The following is a 17,267-nucleotide window of genomic DNA, read 5'->3' as shown; positions in this document are numbered from 1 at the left end:
CACACTCAGCTTCAGTGCTCCTCCTTCTCCCACCTTCATTATTTGCTCCCAAACTCCCCTTCCCCTCCTGATCTCCCTTTGACCCATTGTAAGGTTCCAGTTTTCATAGTTTCTGTTGTCTTTTCAGTTGAGGACTTTCTCTGTTTTAGCTAGTCATTGTTATTGGATTTTTAATGTCTGTTTGTTTTCTCCCTGTTTGTCTTTTAAGGATTTTCGGTGTATGAAGTCCAGGGTAGGGAAATCTATAGAGACAGTAATTGGATTAATAATTACCTAGGGGCAGGGCAGGAGAGGTTTAGTGGGAAATGGGGAGCTAACAACAATGAATATGAGAAAAAATCGTCTGAAATTGATTGCGGTGATCATTCAACTTTTCTTAATATGAGTGAATGATTATGTGAAGTATATGCCAATAAAACTCTTTTTTCAAAATAACTTAAATTACACCAGCATACAAAAGAGTGCACACTGCAGCCGTTAGCCAGGACTTGAGCAAATGCTGCTCCAGCCTTGTACCCATAGGAAGTTAAGGCACCCCAAGGCATGTCAGCAATGCTAACACCCTGACATTCACTTTAGGGTAATTCCACAGACTCATAGGGCTAGAGAGATGAGTTTGAACTCTCTTCAGCCCCCCAAACTCTCTTGTAAAACCAGGAGGTGTCTTATCCCAGGGCAACATATGGTCTCTAAGCCATTAGCACCTCTTTATGAGGAACCTTCTATATATAATTAGTCTAGCAGTGTTGCCCCGGCTCATGGTAGATGTAGTCTGTGTTCAGAAAGTATGGCTAAGCCCAGTCTTAAACTGTCCACAAAGACGTGACAAAATCAGCAGAATGCTGATGAGACAATCCTCCAAGGATGTGAGTGCAAAGATAGAAAATCTAGATCTGGACTCAAACCAACTCAGCCATTTGCACGACCCTTTTAATACAAACAGGATCTAGAAGGCAATTTGCATCAGAGGGTTATGAAAAAGAAAAAATAATGAACTCGCATATCCCCTCGGCCACTCATAATTGTTCTTTAAAACTTAACAAAGAACAGGCCGCGATATAGGACAATTATAGGAAGGAGAACAAATATGGAATCAATCTTCCAACGAGAACCCAGAAATTACTGTCCAATAATGAAACAATTTAAAGAGAGGAAAATCTGTTAACATTTAGAGGGACAGTGAAGTCATAAGCAATATGGTGAAAGATTTATGAATATCAAACTGTGCCAGGGCCAAAGCCTTCCCCACCTCCAAACACACACACTAAGATTTCGAAAGTATTAGAGGAGATAAATGTTTTATAAAGACCCTCCACATTTTGTAAAGGCAGATGCAAAGATTCTTGTAAGTTGGTAATGCATACAGAAAGGAATCACAGCAAAGACCAAATCTAGAGGAGAACTTTGAGGGATAAATGCAAAAGAGAAGCCTAGAATTCTAGTTCATCTGGATTTCCAACTTCCAATCATTTCATCTCTTGTTCACAAGCAAGGATAATGTATCTGAGCCAAAAGTCTAGGCCATAAACATAAGGAAAAATAAAAGCTAGTTGTTCAATAGATGTGAAAAGAGAGCAACGCAAAACCAAGGAGGGTACTCAGTCTCTACATGTGACGTCTCTAGCAGAGGTTGGGTCGTGATCTAAATGTGTGCCATTGTAAAGCAGAGAATACAGAAAAAGCAAGTCAGTGTTTTACCCCATTAATCAGCGGGCATTTCCTAGCTAGATTGTTCTCGAAAGATGAAGCATGCCTTTCACTGAGGAAATCTCTTGCCCTTTGACGAGAGAGTGACAAGCCAAAAAGACCCCACTCTGAGTCCCAAGATTCTAAGAGAGATGTTTCATTGCCCTTCATGATTTATAATGTTTAGCCTTTTATTTTGGAAGACGTCACCTATATATCAAAGAAGGCAGAATACATAATAAACCTCTGTGTGCACATCACTCCGCTTCTACAATATCAACTCAAGGACAATCTTGGTCCATCAGTACCTCCACCTAGCTCTTTTATTTCCAAGTATTTTGAAGCCAATCCTAGATACCATGTGAGTTCCTCTATAAATATTTCAACATGTGTTTCAAAAACATAATTACAATGCAATTATCACACTCTGGAAATCAACAGTAATTGAATAGCATTATAAAATGTCCAAGGAGCTTATAATCATTTTCATTTACTTCATGATCTCTTTCAACAATTTACTCAAATTAGCATGTGGTGTGACCTGATTATCTAAGTCTCTTTCTGTGTGAGCCTTACATTTTTTATAGTTGTAAAAATATAGATAACAAAACATTTGCTACCCCACGTCTTTCCTCTGTACACGTCACTGACAGCAATTACATCAATCCCGCTATGCAGCTATCACCAACATTGGTTGCCAAGGGTCGATCTCTGTTCCCTTTGCTCCACACCACACACACAACAATTTATTTGAGACTCTAAAGTGTTTGCCTGGAGTTTCTCACAGTTGGTGTCTTAGTGACGCTCCTGTTCTCAGTCTTTCTCTGTGATTGGACTTAGAGCTGTGCTGCCCAATATGGCCGCCACTACCCACCTGCAGCTAGTTAAGTTAGAATGAAGTAGACCGTACACTTGCGTTTCTCCGTTGTACTGGCCGTATTTGAAGTGCTCAGTAGTCACATGTGGCTACTGGCTACTGAGTGAGAGAGTATAGACATAGAAAATTCCCCCTCGTTTAGTAGTTTTCTTTCATTGTCCAATCCCACACAAGGTGACCCGTGTCTGCAGAGGGAAACAGCTCCAGCTAGCCGAGCTTTGATGTCTTTATATGTACTTCATTCATGCGTGCATAACATTCCGTGTTTGTGTACATTACTATTTGCTACCTTTTGGTTAATATTAAATTGTTTCCACCTTTCTTATGCATCCTCTGATATGCAGAGAACATCCTGTGTATCCTTTGGCTCCTATTACAAACGAGTTAGAAAGGCGACTTCAATGGGGAATGGCAGGGGCATTGAGCATGTTCATCTACAATGCTCACCGTTATCGACAAGTTTATTTCCAAAATGATTATAGGGGTTTCCACTCAAGGGGTATGTAGAAGTTCTAAATTTCTCATAAATGTTGAAAAAAATAAAATTATGTCTATTTATGGATAATGTGATATTACATATACAGATTCCACAAGAAAATTTGTCAAGCTAATAGGGGAAGGTAGTGACATTGCAGAGGACAAGATCAACAACGACAAAAGATCACTTGGATTCTGTACACTAGAGGTGAAAAGGACACTATGAGATACTTTCAAATATAAAGAGAAACTAAAGGAAACAATTATATTTACAATGCCATCCAAGAAAATAAATATCTAAGGATAAATCTTACCAGGGATTTGAAGGACTTATATAATGAAAACTATTTTTAAAAACTGATGAAAAAGATTAAAGAAGGCTTAAATAAATGTAATGGCATTCCATGTTCATGGAGTGAAAGCCTTAACCATGCTAAGATGCCAGTTCTATCCAAATCAATCTATAGATTCAGCATAAAACCAGTCAAAAGTTCAACAGCTTTCTTTTACTGGACAATCTTCGACTCTGCTGTCAATGACAAGAGACCTTGAATATCTAAAGCAATGTTGAAAGAAAATAATAAATTAGAAGGGCCCACACTTCCTGATTTCAAGGCCTACTATAAAGACATAATGGGTCCTGGTGGCACAGTGGTTTAAGCACTTGGTTAGCTAACAGAAAGTTGGCGGTTTGAATCTACCAGTTTCTCTGCTTCAGGTAAGAGAAGGGAATCTGTTTCCATAAAGACTGACAGCCTTGGCAAGCTTATGGAGCATTTCTAAGTTTTCCCAGTAGGGTTGCTATGCATCAGAATCAACTTGAAAGCAGTAGTTTGGGGGTTGGATATAGAGCCATGGTAACGAAAGCACCCTGCTTGACCCTTCTATACAAATGGACCTAAAGACCAGTGGGATCAAATTGAGAGTCCAGAAATAAACACATACATCTAAGAACAACTGGCTTCTAATAAGAGTGCCAGATCCATTCAATGAGTAACAAAACTTTCTTTAAAGAATGGTACTGGGGAAAAGGGATTTATTTGCACATAGAGAAATGTGAAACAGGATCCGTGCCTCCCACCATAAACACACACAAAATTCAAACTGGGTTGAAGACCTAAATGTGCAAACTAAAACCATAAAGTTCTTTAAAAAAAAAACAAGAGCAATACTGTCAGCCCTTCCCCTTAACAATGAATTGTCCGATATAATATCAAAGTGTAAACAATAATAGAAAACAATAGAAAAGTTCATCAATAAGACCTCATAAAATATCATCAAGGGCACTACAAAAAAAGGGGAAAACAAGCTACCATTTGTTAGAATGTCTTATGAGAACATATACATGACAGAAACCTGATAACTGATACATCTATGAAACATTGACAAGAGAAAGACAACCCAGTCATAAACCCAGCAAAAGGCTTAAATAGACCCTTCCCCAAAGGGACATTCAGATAGCCACCAAACACATGAAAAGATGATCAGTTATTAGGCACCTGAGAGAGGCAAATCGAAACCAGAATAATCTACCTTCTCTTCTTACTAAGAACCCTGGTAGCCTAGTGGGTAATGCATTGTACTGCTAGCCCAAGAGCAGCAGTTCAACGCCACCAGTTTCTCTGCAACAGAAAAATGAGGCATTCTGCTCTTATTCACAAACTTCACAAAATTCATGGACTGGGAAACCCTGGGGGGGAGTTCCTCTGAGTCAGAATTGACTTGATGGTATGAGTGTGTTTCTTTGGAGAAGGTCGAAGGTTTTAAAAAGCGAATAACAAATGTTGGTGAGATTTCAGGGAAATTGGAACCCTTATGCATTGTGGATGGGAATGCAAAATGCACAACCATTGTCACAAATATTGTGATGATGGTCCTCGAAAAGCTAAAAATGCAACGAGGATATGACTCAGCTGTTTTTACCCCCGAGTATGTAAAACAAAAAACTAGAAATGGAAACTCAAGCAGAGATGTGTACAGCAATGTTCATTTCCTCGCTGCTCACAGTAGGCAAGAGGGGGAAACAGCCCAAATATCCATCCACATCTGGAGACATAAACCAAATGCAGCACATGTGCACAATGAGAAACTATAGACAGTAGGAGAATTTGAGTCTTGATTCTTGCTACAGTATGGATGGAGTGTGAGGACAAAATAAGCCAATCACAAAAGGGCAAATATTGTATGACTTTGCTTATGTACAAAAAGATAAGAAAAGAAAATTTTCTTGAGAAAGACGTATACTAGCAGCAAGAGTAAAGAGGACAAGGGACTTTTTTATTTTTTAAATCATTTTATTGGGGGCTTGTACAACTCTTATCACAATTCCATCCACCCATCTATTTTGTCCAGCACATTTGTACATTTGCTGTCATCATCATTCTCAAAACATTTGTTTTCTACTTGAGCCCTTGGTATCAGTTCCTCATTTTCCCCCTCCCTCTTCATTCCCCCTCCCACACACACTTGATAATTTATAAATTATTATTAGATTGTCATGTCTTACACTGTCTTGACCCACTTTTTGGTTGTCCATCCCTGAGGGAGGGGGTTATATGTAGATCCTTGTAATCAGTTCCCCCTTTCTACCACATCTTCCCTCCACCCTCCCGGTATCGTCACTCTCACCCCTGGTCCTGAAGGCCTCATCTATCCTGGATTCCCTGTGTTTCCAGTTCCTATCTATACCAGTGTACATCCTCTGATTTAGCTGGATTTGCAAGGTAGAATTGGGATCATGATAGTAGGGGGCAGGAAGCATTGAAAAGCCAGAGGAAAGTTTTATGTTACATCATTGCTACACTGCATTCTGGCTGGCTAGTCTCCTCACTGAGACTCTTCTGCGAGGGGTTGTCCAGTTGCCTAGAGATGGGTCTCCACTCCACACTCCCACTCCTTCACAATGATAAGATTTTTTGTTCTATGATGCCTGATACTTGATCCCATCGACACCTCATGATCACACAGGTTTGTGTGCTTCTTCCATGTGGGCTTTTTTGCTTCTAAGCTAGATGGCTGTTTGTTTATCTGCAAGCCTTTAAATCCCCAGACACTATATATTTTGATAGTCGGGCACCATCAGCTTTCTTCACCACATTTCCTTATGCATCCACTTTATCTTCAGTGATCATGTTGGGAAGCTGAGCATCATGGAATGCCAGTTTAATAGAACAAAGTGTTCTTGCATTGAGGGAGTACTTGAGTGGAGGGCGAAGGTCCATCTGCTACCTTAATACTAAACTTATAAATATATATACATAGATCTGTTTCCCCATCATCATATAGATATATATTTACATATGTACATGCCAATATTTAGACCTCTATAAATGCCCTTTGCCTCCTAGTTCTTTCCTCTATTTCTTTTCACTTTCCTCTTGCCCCACTATCATGCTCAGTCTTCATTTGGGTTTCAGTAATTCCTCTTGTTTGCATTGCCCTTGATCAAGCCCTCCCATGCCTTTTACACCCTTCTCACCACCAATTTTAGATCACTTGTTCCCTTGTTCCTGGATTTGTTAACACCACTTCCTGTCCTCCACCTCCCCATCTCTCTCTCATGTCCCCCAGAAACCATTTGTCCAATTGTTTTCTCCTCCAGATTGTCTATCATGCCTATCTTATCTATATAGATCTGCAGAGCTAATAATATACACAAAAAAAACAAGACAGAGCAAAACAAAGCAACAAACAACAACAACAGAACCGATAACAACAAAAAAAAGAAAAGCTTGTAAATAGTTCAAGGTCTGTTTGTTGACCTTTAGGAGTGTTTTCCGTTAGAATCTGATTGGGTGCCATGCCGTGGCTCCCAATTCTATTTTTGGTATTGCCGCAGGACTTCCTTGCTCTCAAACCCTTGCTGTTCTGTTGCACGGCCTTAGGGTTTTACCTCAGTGTGGTGGGGTCAGATCGGGCGCAATTTCCATGCTATGTCGCCACTGTTGTCCCCACAGCACTGTGGTTCAGTGAGGGAAGTCGTGTCTCGTAGTGGAGCTGGCCCTATGGTCCTCTCTGCATTGGCTGCTCTGAGCAGGGATATGGTCCTCAAGGCTTGGTGGACTAGGATTTGCTCCACTCTCTCTTCCTCCCCCTTCATTTGCTCCCATGTGCTCTGATCAGACATGTCCCTCTCCCTGAGCTGTAGTTTCATTGTTGTCCTCTAAAGTAAATTCTTTTGGGGAGAGGGGTGACTGTCCATGTAGTTGTGATTGGGGCTGGCTCACAGACCTCTCTACTGGTTCCCTGCTTCATGCTGGTATATTGCATTCTCATCTTGTCCCTCTTTCCCTATGGAGATATAAACAATACTCTCCACTTGTGTGGGTTAATGACCTGTTCCCCCACTACCCATGTCTTTGTTGTTTTTCTTTTTCTTTTTTTCCCCTTCCTTTTTACTTGGCTACTATATGTATCCCTGGGTTTGGTCTGGGCCCTTCCATATTACCTGAACCTCACCTCAGGATTGTATGTATGTAGTAGTCAATGCCCTATGCCCCGTTTGCATTTTTTTGAGCTCACCTCGGTGAACTCATGTTTTACTTGTCCTTTTGTGCTTGGCTTACTTTGCTTAGCATGGTTTCTTCCAGTTCTTCCCACACGGCGATGTGTTTCGCAAGTTCATCACTGTGTTTTAGAAATGCGTAGTACTCCATTGTATGTATGTACCACAAGGGACTTAATAGTGATAGAAATGCCATATCAATGAAGGGTAGGGTTGTGTGGCTGATTGTTCTCATTGCTGTTAATAGCAGTACATTTGTAACAAAGTTAAATAGGTAAAAGCTGTATAATAGACATATGTACAACAACGACCAAAAACATTACTAGTGAGGCTGCTAATATCATACAACCCCAAACCTCCTGGTATTTGGGTCTTTGGTTTGAAAGTTTAGGGACATGGTTTTGTAGGCCCATTTAATTGGCCTGATCATATGTGTATGTTTAGTTCTTCTGTTCTATCTAATAGTTCATTGCATAATGTTTGGGATCTTAAATGCTTCGTAGATACCAGTGAAGGTACAGCAACCGGTCTCTATCTGCTAGAGGAGCAGAGGAAGGAACATCAGGAATAGGAAGAGGTTATGCAATATGTGACCAATGATGCTCTGGACACTGCCGTCTTTGACTGAATATTGTCATCAATATTCTTGTAGAAGAATCCTGATCCATGACTTTCCATTGGACTCCAGACTTCTTGGAATGATGAACCACTGAGACTCTTGCCCTGAAATAATCTTTACACCTTAAACCAAAAATATCCCCTTCCTTAATACTAAGGAAGTTAGGTTTCCCTGAACTAGTAGAAACATCCACCTGGAGCATTAAGCTCCTTTAAGAATGGTTACATAGGCTCAAAATGACCATAACAACATGGTTGTTTAGGGGCAGTGAATTTAAATTAATGGGAAAGTATAACTCCAAAAAGAAAGTTGGGAATGGTTGTACATTGTAATCAATATGACTAAATACAGGTAGAAACTATGGAGTTGGTGTATATTTTGCTGTGTGTATTCTCAACAACAGCAATTAAAATTTTTTTAAGTAATCTCAGTTTCTCACATCATGTCAACATTGGGCAGTTTCAGTCATGTCATCTATCTGAGTTCACATATCTGGAACCAGACATGCTAACAGGAAAGGGCATGGAGCAGAGAGGGCAGTAGTGACTTAATGGAGTCCAAATCTGTAATTTGGTGTTGTTGGTGGTGTGGTGGTGATTACTTTTTCTTTAGCAAAAAAGCAAGTATGCAAAAAGTGACTGTTAAATGTGAATGGTGGGTATGCAGAAGTCAATTGTTTTAGTACTTTTCTATATATTTCCTGTACTCAGCATTATTTTTTATTTCACAAGCATTTTTAATTAAGAACTTAAATAAACATAAACCTATGCCTTATATAAAATAAGTATTAAATGTACGATTTTCTTCCAAGTCTTTAAAATTATTCCTTTCTTTTCTTTAAAAAAATTACTCAAAAAATAAGAAGAGGGAAAACACAGGGACAGTCCACTGGTTACCTTTGCCCAAAACGACCACCAACGCATGGAATATTTCCACGGAGCTGGACTCAGTCCAACGGTGGCAACTAACGGCCCAGCACGCGGTGTTAAATTCACATTTTCTTTCTCTAAGGGTGGTTTTTACAACTGTGGTTCAGCAGTTAGTTGATAACTGAAAGATCGGTGGTTCAAAGCAACCCATTGTTCCACAAGAGAAAGCAATGACTGTCTGCTTCCATAAAGCTTACAGCCTTGGCATGTATAGGACGGCTCTCTCCTGTTGTGTAACGCTTCTGTGAGTCAAGATTGACTCAAGGGGAACAGGTTGAGTTTGGGGGAGAGGTGGTATAAACTAAACAGAATGTAAATTGCAAAAAGAGCCTGTACTTGTAACAACGCTATGAGCTTCATGGAATGTTTGTAAACTTAATGTTAGAAGATTCTTGGAGTATTTCTGAATAGTTCTCTTTTACTTTTGAACCGTGAACAAGATACATAACTTTTCTCTAATATGGAAGGAATGGGGACCTTTTCTCTAATACAGGTGCATCTGGCCACCAGGGCATGAAAAGCCCAATGGCAGACGTGTACATGATTCAGAAACACCTGGGTGGCATTTCCCGGGAGGCCCCCAGAGGAGGAACCACTTAGGGGGAACTTAGTTAACTGAACACCCTTGGGGCACTGGCGCAAGTCCGGAACATTGGGAACAAATAGCGAGAATCGGTACCATCCCAACTCTAATGCCCACAGTACTAGTCCTCCCTATGTCAATTGAGGAGGGGAAGGGATAAAATTGGTTTAGTTAAGTATTTCAGGTCAAGACATCTCTTCTGCTAGGTTGCTTTAAGAAAACAAACAAGCAGACAGAGTCCACCCTGCCTCGTGGAGACCCCATGTGTTACAGAGCAGAACTGCCCCACCAAGAGTTCTTGGCTGTGTCTTCCCAGAAACAAATCATCAGCCCTTCCTTCTTCCATACAACTGGGTGGGACTGAACCACCAACCTTTGGGTAGTAGTCAAGACCAAACCATTTGTTTTACCTAAGGACCTCTAGGTTGATAGATCCATTGTTATCAGGTCAAGTTCAACTCATGGTGACCGGTCAAGCGGAGTCGAAGGGTCCCATAGGATGTCCAAAGCTCTCATCTTCACTGAAGTGGCCCAGCATCTCTTTTTCCTGCAGAGCCGCTGGTGGGTGTAAAGGACTGCCCCTTCGGTTAGCAACAAAGCGCTTTAACCACGGCACCCTTAGGGCTCCTTTCCAAGGTGACACTTTCTATGAATTTTCCATACTTATTGCTTGTAATAAAGGGCTGTGTCTCATTTTAGTCATTCCATATCTACCAAAAGAGAGTTAAAGTGAACTCAAATGCTAATCCGAGGGATGAGGGGAAAAATGGAAAGCAAGAGCTATACCATGGCTTTACCACGGCTGTTGGGCAGCACCACCTCCGTCACATGGGAACTAGGGCATTGCGTGTGAAGACTGACATATAAAAAGAAACTCTTCGTACACATAAGAGAGTCAACTGATGTTAATTTTAATTGTCTTCCATTTTAATCAACAACAACAAAAAAGCCAGACTCACTGCCATCGAGGCCGTTCAGACTCATAGCGACCCCCTGGGAAAGGGTAGAGCTCTCCTGTGTGTTCCCCAGATCATAACTTCTTATGGGAGTAGTAAGCGCTATCTCCTGGTTCACAGCCCAACACAGAACCCACTATGCCAAAGGAAGAATAGTACTAGGGCGTGAGACACGTCCACGACATTCATTCTCCATAAGCGTTACAGCCAAGTGTATAGTTCTCACCAATGGGGCTAGGTTTCAGACACTATGCATTCTTCTCCTAAATCCTTCTCTCTCGTCCCATTGCAGCTAGCTCCACCCTGAAGAAGCGGTTCAAGCGACGGGAGATAGAAGCCATCCAGTGCGAGGTACGGAAGATGTGCAACTACACCAAGATCCTGTCCACCAAGAAGAACTTGGACCATGTGAACAAGATCCTGAAGGCCAAGCGGCTGCAGAGACAATCAAAGACAGGCAACAATTTTGTCAAGAAGAGGAGAGGGCGTCCCCGGAAGCAGCCTACCCCATTCGATGAGGACTCCAGAGACCAAATGCCGGTGCTGGAAAAATGTATCGACCTCCCCAGCAAAAGGGGCCAGAAACCCACCCTGAGCCCACTAGTGTTGGAGCCAACCACCAGCCAAGACACCATCATGGCCACCATCGAAGCAGTCATCCACATGGCCCGGGAGGCCCCACCCCTGCCCCCACCACTGCCCCCACCTCTCCCACCCCCACCCCCTCCTCCTCCACCCCCACCCCCTCTGCTACCCAAGACCCCGAGGGGTGGGAAGAGGAAACACAAACCCCAGCCTCCTGCTCAACCCCTGCAGCAGCTGCCCCCCCAGCAGCCACTTCCCCAGGAAGAGGAGGTGAAGGTCAAAAGGCTGAGGAAGTCCAGAGCGAGTGAAAGTGATGTCCTTCCCTAGGGTGGATCTGGGCAACCGAACCTGGGGCAGAAGGGACTGACACATGGCAGTGCAGTGAGCTGGGCTGAGGGTGGATTCCCCACGGCAGGGACACCAAGATCCATCTCTCCTGAAGCTGGGCAAGCTGAATCGGTCCAGATAACGGGCTGAGCCATTAGGAGCTCATGGGAAAGCAAAGGAGGGGGACACCTTCCAAAGAAGCTTGTCTGTGCTTTCCAGGGATTCCCAACAGAGCAGCCCTTCAGCCCTGCTGAGGCGCTTTGCAGGCGAGTGAAGACCCGCCCAGGAGAGCACCGATGGTCCCCTGCCACCACCACCTGAGCGGCAGCATCCAAGGTGCGCACGTGATCCCACTTCATTGGCTGGCCAGAAAACCCCTAAAGGGAGAGGCGCTCCATCAGGAAACATTCCAAGGGGAGAAGAGGTGCAGATTCCCCTGCTGGCTTTGTGGTCACCCACTTCCATGTCATGGGTTTTTGTTTCGTTTGGTTTTATATATCTGCTAGACTTTAGGACACCTAAGTCCTCTACCAGTGACTGGCATCTTTCGGTTAACAGTATAGTCTCTTAGGTGGAATTATATCACCGGGAGATGGAATGCCAGTGAGCAACATCCGTACTCCTGCATCCACATCCTTCGGTGTGATTCTTCTACCGTACATACACCAATCATCAACATCGCCCTTCCCTTCACTCTTTGTGCTGCCACCTCCCTTGTTGTTAACTTACCTGCTGCCTTCCTTTTCATGGTCCACATCTGCTTGAGGGACACCTGCCCTTCCTGCCTAGGTTGGAAAGCACCCCCTTGGTGCTCTGGTCCAAGGAACCTGGCTTTGAATCCTGACCAGTGGGCAACAGATGCTCAATATTGGGAGAAGCTTTTAGGAAGTGATCAGAGCAGCCGGGGACCTTGTTGACCCAGTTGATATTTATACTTAAGGCCTATCAACCAAGAGCAGACAGGGAAGGTTTTCATATCACACCGTAAATGGAATAACTGACAAATAGCCAAAAACTGAAACCCCAGATCTGCCAGAATGGCAAGTGTCTATCTATCACTGCCTTGGTATCTGATTTTTTTAAAAAATACTAGGAACTCTTACAGATCATTGATAAAAGGAAACAAACAGACAACACAAGTCCATTATATCTTAATCATTCTTTCTTAAAAGCAAACGGGAGTAAGTGTTCTTAACTAAAAAAAATATATACAAATAGGAAAATTCTCAAAGGGTATCACCACTCCAATTTTGTCAAGCCACCTTGGACAGAGAATCCAAACTGTGGTTGCCTTAATAAACTAAAACATTTTTGTACATAATGTAATTATAAGTCTATCAGTCTGCATGGATGCAAACTGTGTGTGACAAATCGTCTTTTAAATGGTCAATTTCAACTGTATATTTCTCATCCAAGTTGGACTCTAGCCATTGGTTTAGCATGGACAGATATTCAACCTCCATTATCCATTGTCACAGCCCAAGTTTGTTTTTTTAAAAGATTATTACCAAGATTCAAAATGAATATGAAGTTATTCCATTACCATAGATGTTTCTTCCCACCACCACCCCGACCCAAAAGTCAGATGTGGAAATTTCAAATAAGCATTTTCAGTTTCCTCCTTCACTCTCCGCCCCTTACCTCCCCCAAGACATCAAACAGCTGGCACAGGCGAGTGTGAAAAAAGAGACACTGAGAGAGAGAATTACATTTTCTAATGGGAATTAGAATATCGGGTTTATCTCCAAATTAAGTTTCTTGAGAGGAAGTTGGGACTGGCTGGAAATGGCATTATCACTTCAGAACACAACATCATTTCCTTGTAGAGAGATGGATTTTTGTATAGGAATGTAGAGAAGGATAGATGAGGTATCTGTGGGACTAATTTTTTTTTAAACCCAGTTAATATGCTTGCTAGCATCGCTGTCCTGTCCCAGCCCCAATGGAGGGTTCAGATTACCCAGAGACATCCTGCTTCGTCTTGTCCCCATAGACATGCCATCATCATCCGCTGCCTACTGGGTCAGTCACACTTCATCGCAGCAATATGTGCGTTGAAAGGCCTGCATCCTCCAGGACACGAAAGCTTCTATCCTAGAGACTCCATTTTTGACCTAGAGTGACCTTGGCCATTTCACACAAGTTGAACAGCAAAATCAAAGTAGCCACTTTCCATTTGTCATACCCAAGCCGTTTGGGAATGTCTCCTAAATCACCCGAGGAAGGCTTCCCCTGCTCGCCTCACCATTGCTGCGAAGAGCACCCAGTTCACTCCAGTTAAGGCAGAAAGCAGGTTCTCTGATGGTCGGAGGTTGATACTCATAGGCCTCTTCCTTCCTTGCAGCCTGCTTCTTTCCCTGGTCTTACTGTCACCTCCCAGCAAGGCCGGGAGCAGGGAACACGTCCTGCCCAGCACAATGCTCTCTCTCAGGTCCGCCAAGCTTCCTAAACAGAGAAGCAAAGTTTTGTTGGCATGAACCTCTAATAGGTGGGAAATTCCAGATACCTTCAGGATGCTTTCCCTAATTCTCACTGCCATTGAATCGACTCTGACTCATAACAGCCCTATAGGAGTGGATAGAACTGCCCCGCTGCGTTTCCAAGGCTGTAACTCCGTCTGGGGCTAGAAAGCCCCGTCTTTCTCCCCCAGAGTTGCAGTCAGTTTCAAACTGCCGACCTTGTGGTTAGCAGCCCCAACATGTAACCCAAACCACTGAAAGATGCCAGGAGAAATACAGCCGCCTCAAAACCTCCCCGGCAGTCCGGTCTAAGCTTTTTCTGTAATTCAGTGCATTTATGCATGGATGCAGGGATTGGAGATACAACCCTAATTGCCCAACTGCCCCTCTCCCCTTAGGTGAGGTCATTTAGGTTACACAGACTCCCGACACAGCTTTCTTAAGAGGAACCCCTTGTTTTCTTGGTTAGTTTTCCCCTGAGGACTCAGCTTCCACAAGCAGCATCCTGCTCCCAGTTAACCTAGAGGGGACGGAACAAGGGTGAGAAATGGGCAACAGCTAGATAGAAAACCCTCCCCAAAGGTGATGGGCTTGTGACATGCCTGCCTGGGGCCTGAGAGACCACTTGCTTTTCTCTCTCTGACCTCAAAAGCTTGACTCCCTCTGATGGGCCGGCTCTGGTCTCTACCCCAGGAGGAAAGGCGGAGGGACCAGGGGCTTGGTTGGAGATTTGGCGGAACTGGGACTCAGCTTCCAACTGACAGCCCAGAGAAGGTGACTAAGGACTGACAAGGGATTAGCATGTTAACTTGGCAGCTGCCTGGAATGGCAAGCCCTGTTTGATGACAGTCAGAATTTGTGTTCTGCACATTGCCGGGTCTATAAATATGATAAGCCCGTGGTGACGGAATAATAGTACAAGGTGATGTCCTACATGCAGGTCATCAAGGAGTTGGTGTGGGGGTTGGTGGAAAATCCCACCCCCTCCTGCTGATCGCCCCACACTGTTCAGACAGTGAGCTTGGGAGGACATGTTCTTTCTTTTCCTTTTTCTCTTTTTGTCTCTTACCACTAGTAGGAAGATTTACCTGGGAACTGCCTAAAGTGTACACCTATATTTCCAAAGCCTTTCAATGCCGAGTGTAGCATGGCAGGGGAAGGGCTGGCAGAAGCCAAAATGCCTCCAAAAAGCCATTTTAAGTGTTCCGTTGTAAGTCCGTCAGACCTTCCCATGATGTGACAGTAGATAAATATAGACGTCCTTCTCCACACTACTCACTAGTATCTCAGTGGTCCAAATGCCAGAGCAAACAGATCATGTCATCCCAGTGCCTAGACTCCAACTGTATCAGGCCGGAGCATTTCCTTGGTCTTTCTTTTTACGACGCAAGACCTCCCCTGCCTCTCTTTTCTGGTAGTTTGCCCTCCCGCGAAGTCTTTTGTCTCTGTTGGGTGCGCTCATGTGGGGAACAGTCTTAAAAGCACATATCAACCAAGGGAGAAACTCCCTGGCTCTCTCCCGCCCACTTGCCCAGGTCTAATAAACACTAAAGGGGGGAAAATTGAGGGGAAAAAAAAGAGCTGTCCACCAGTCAACAAGCGAGGGCAGTTTTACCCTAAGTGGGTGTCTTTTTTTTCTTCCTTTTTTAAAAAAAAATCTATTTCTTAAATAATAATAAATGCACATGATGTGTTAAATATGTATATATATATTTCAAAAGAAGAAAAAAATGGGGCACAAGATTGTCTTACAAGTCGTGCTGGCTAATTTTTAGTTTGTATTCATAAGTGGTTTTTAAAAGCCTTTTTTAAAGTGTAATTTGCATGTTCTACTTTGATTGTATGTAAACATATTTTAGAACAAAAATGTATTTGTATTTTATTGAATATAGAGGCAAGAAAATTGTACATTGTTTGAAATGTTCTTTTTGTAACAGTTTTTATTCATGAAGCATTTTTGTACATTGGAAATGGACATGGACTTGCTGTGATTTGAGGCGTAGCGACATCTGGCATGCTTTACTGTCACGCTCCTCCATGGTCTTAGATGTTGGGTTTTAAACATTTTTTTCTAAAAGAAAGCTCAGTCTTTTTCGCTACCAGATCAGGTTAGCACCATATAGAGAGAGCACTTAACTATTAAAAAAAAGTTAATCCTATTCATATGTTATTCATTGTGTGAAATTAAAGACATTCAATTCAGTCTAACATGAGTTGTGAATTCTTTTGTTTTACTTTCCATCTGGTTCACATCACTGAGGAGTTTAACAGCATTTGGGGGTCTTTGCTCACATCAACGGGGTGCAGAATCATTGAGAAAAGTCTATCCGCACTCCTCCTCTTGTGTGACTCTGGGAAGTCGTGACATAGTGGGTAAGAGCTGAGTCCATGCTTTCCTGTTCCCATTTTCCGGAAACCAAGGCAGAACCATAAAACCAGTCAGATCTTGGCTGTAAGGAACTAGACAGTGTTTTAGGGTATTGACCATCCACCCCATCTTACATTTTTAGAAGGACATGATTGATGGGGATTTCCTTGTCAATATCCTCCTTGGCCCCCTCCCAATATGCCTGACCTCTGAATAATAGGTCCCTGGCTCGACTTAAAGTTTTCTCTTGGGAAATTTTGTTGTTATTTGCTGTCATCAAGTGAGCCTGGCTCAGGGCAACCCCCTCTAGAATGGGCTAGAGCAGTTCCGATCCGTAGGGTAGAACAGTAAGTAAATCGCCAGGTCATTTGTTCTTCCAAGCCTAGATGAATCTGGAAAGACCACCGAGCTCTGCTCTGCATCAAAACAACACGCAAACCTCCACTGACAGACAGACCCATGGTGGCTCCGACTGAAGTGCATCAGCCCAGAATCAAGCCCAGAGCTCCACAAAAACACGACCAGCGATTATTGCCTGCCAACCTAAGCAGGGCCTGGAGGGCACTGGCAGATCTAAGCAGAATGTGACAGTGGGGAGAAGAATGATGGGGAGTGAGGAGGGCTAGCACGTGCCCTTTCTGTGCCCTGTCTTTGGGCATGCCTGCACTCAAAGCCAGCAAGAGAGGTGGTACCTCATCCCTGAGCATCCTTCTGAGCATTTATTATGATTGGTCCTGGTGGCTTAGTGGTTATGAGTTGAGCTGTTAACCACATGATTAGCAGTTCAAATCCATCACCCACTCTGAGGGAGAAAGACAAAGCTTTCTACTCCCATAAAGAAGAGCAGTCTTGGAAACTGGCAGGGGCAGTTCTACCCTGCCTGTGGGGATGCTATGA

At 43.1% G+C, this 17,267-nt stretch overlaps 1 protein-coding gene across 2 annotated transcripts in view; it reads left to right on the top strand.

Moving 5' to 3' along the window:
• Positions 1-16,199, top strand: part of SETBP1 (SET binding protein 1) — a 426,061-nt gene extending 409,862 nt beyond the window's left edge. For both annotated transcript variants that reach the window (XM_075533043.1, XM_075533044.1), the window contains exon 6: positions 10,924-16,199. In XM_075533043.1, the coding sequence (XP_075389158.1) occupies positions 10,924-11,543 (620 nt within the window). In that variant the 3' untranslated portion in view covers positions 11,544-16,199. The remainder of the gene's footprint in view (positions 1-10,923) is intronic.
• Positions 16,200-17,267: the final 1,068 nt, after the last annotated feature.

Source organism: Tenrec ecaudatus, chromosome 15, assembly GCF_050624435.1.
Source record: "Tenrec ecaudatus isolate mTenEca1 chromosome 15, mTenEca1.hap1, whole genome shotgun sequence".
NCBI lineage: Eukaryota > Metazoa > Chordata > Mammalia > Afrosoricida > Tenrecidae > Tenrec > Tenrec ecaudatus.
The sequence above is the reverse complement of the archived record's forward strand: the minus strand, read 5'-3'. Positions and strand labels throughout refer to the sequence as shown.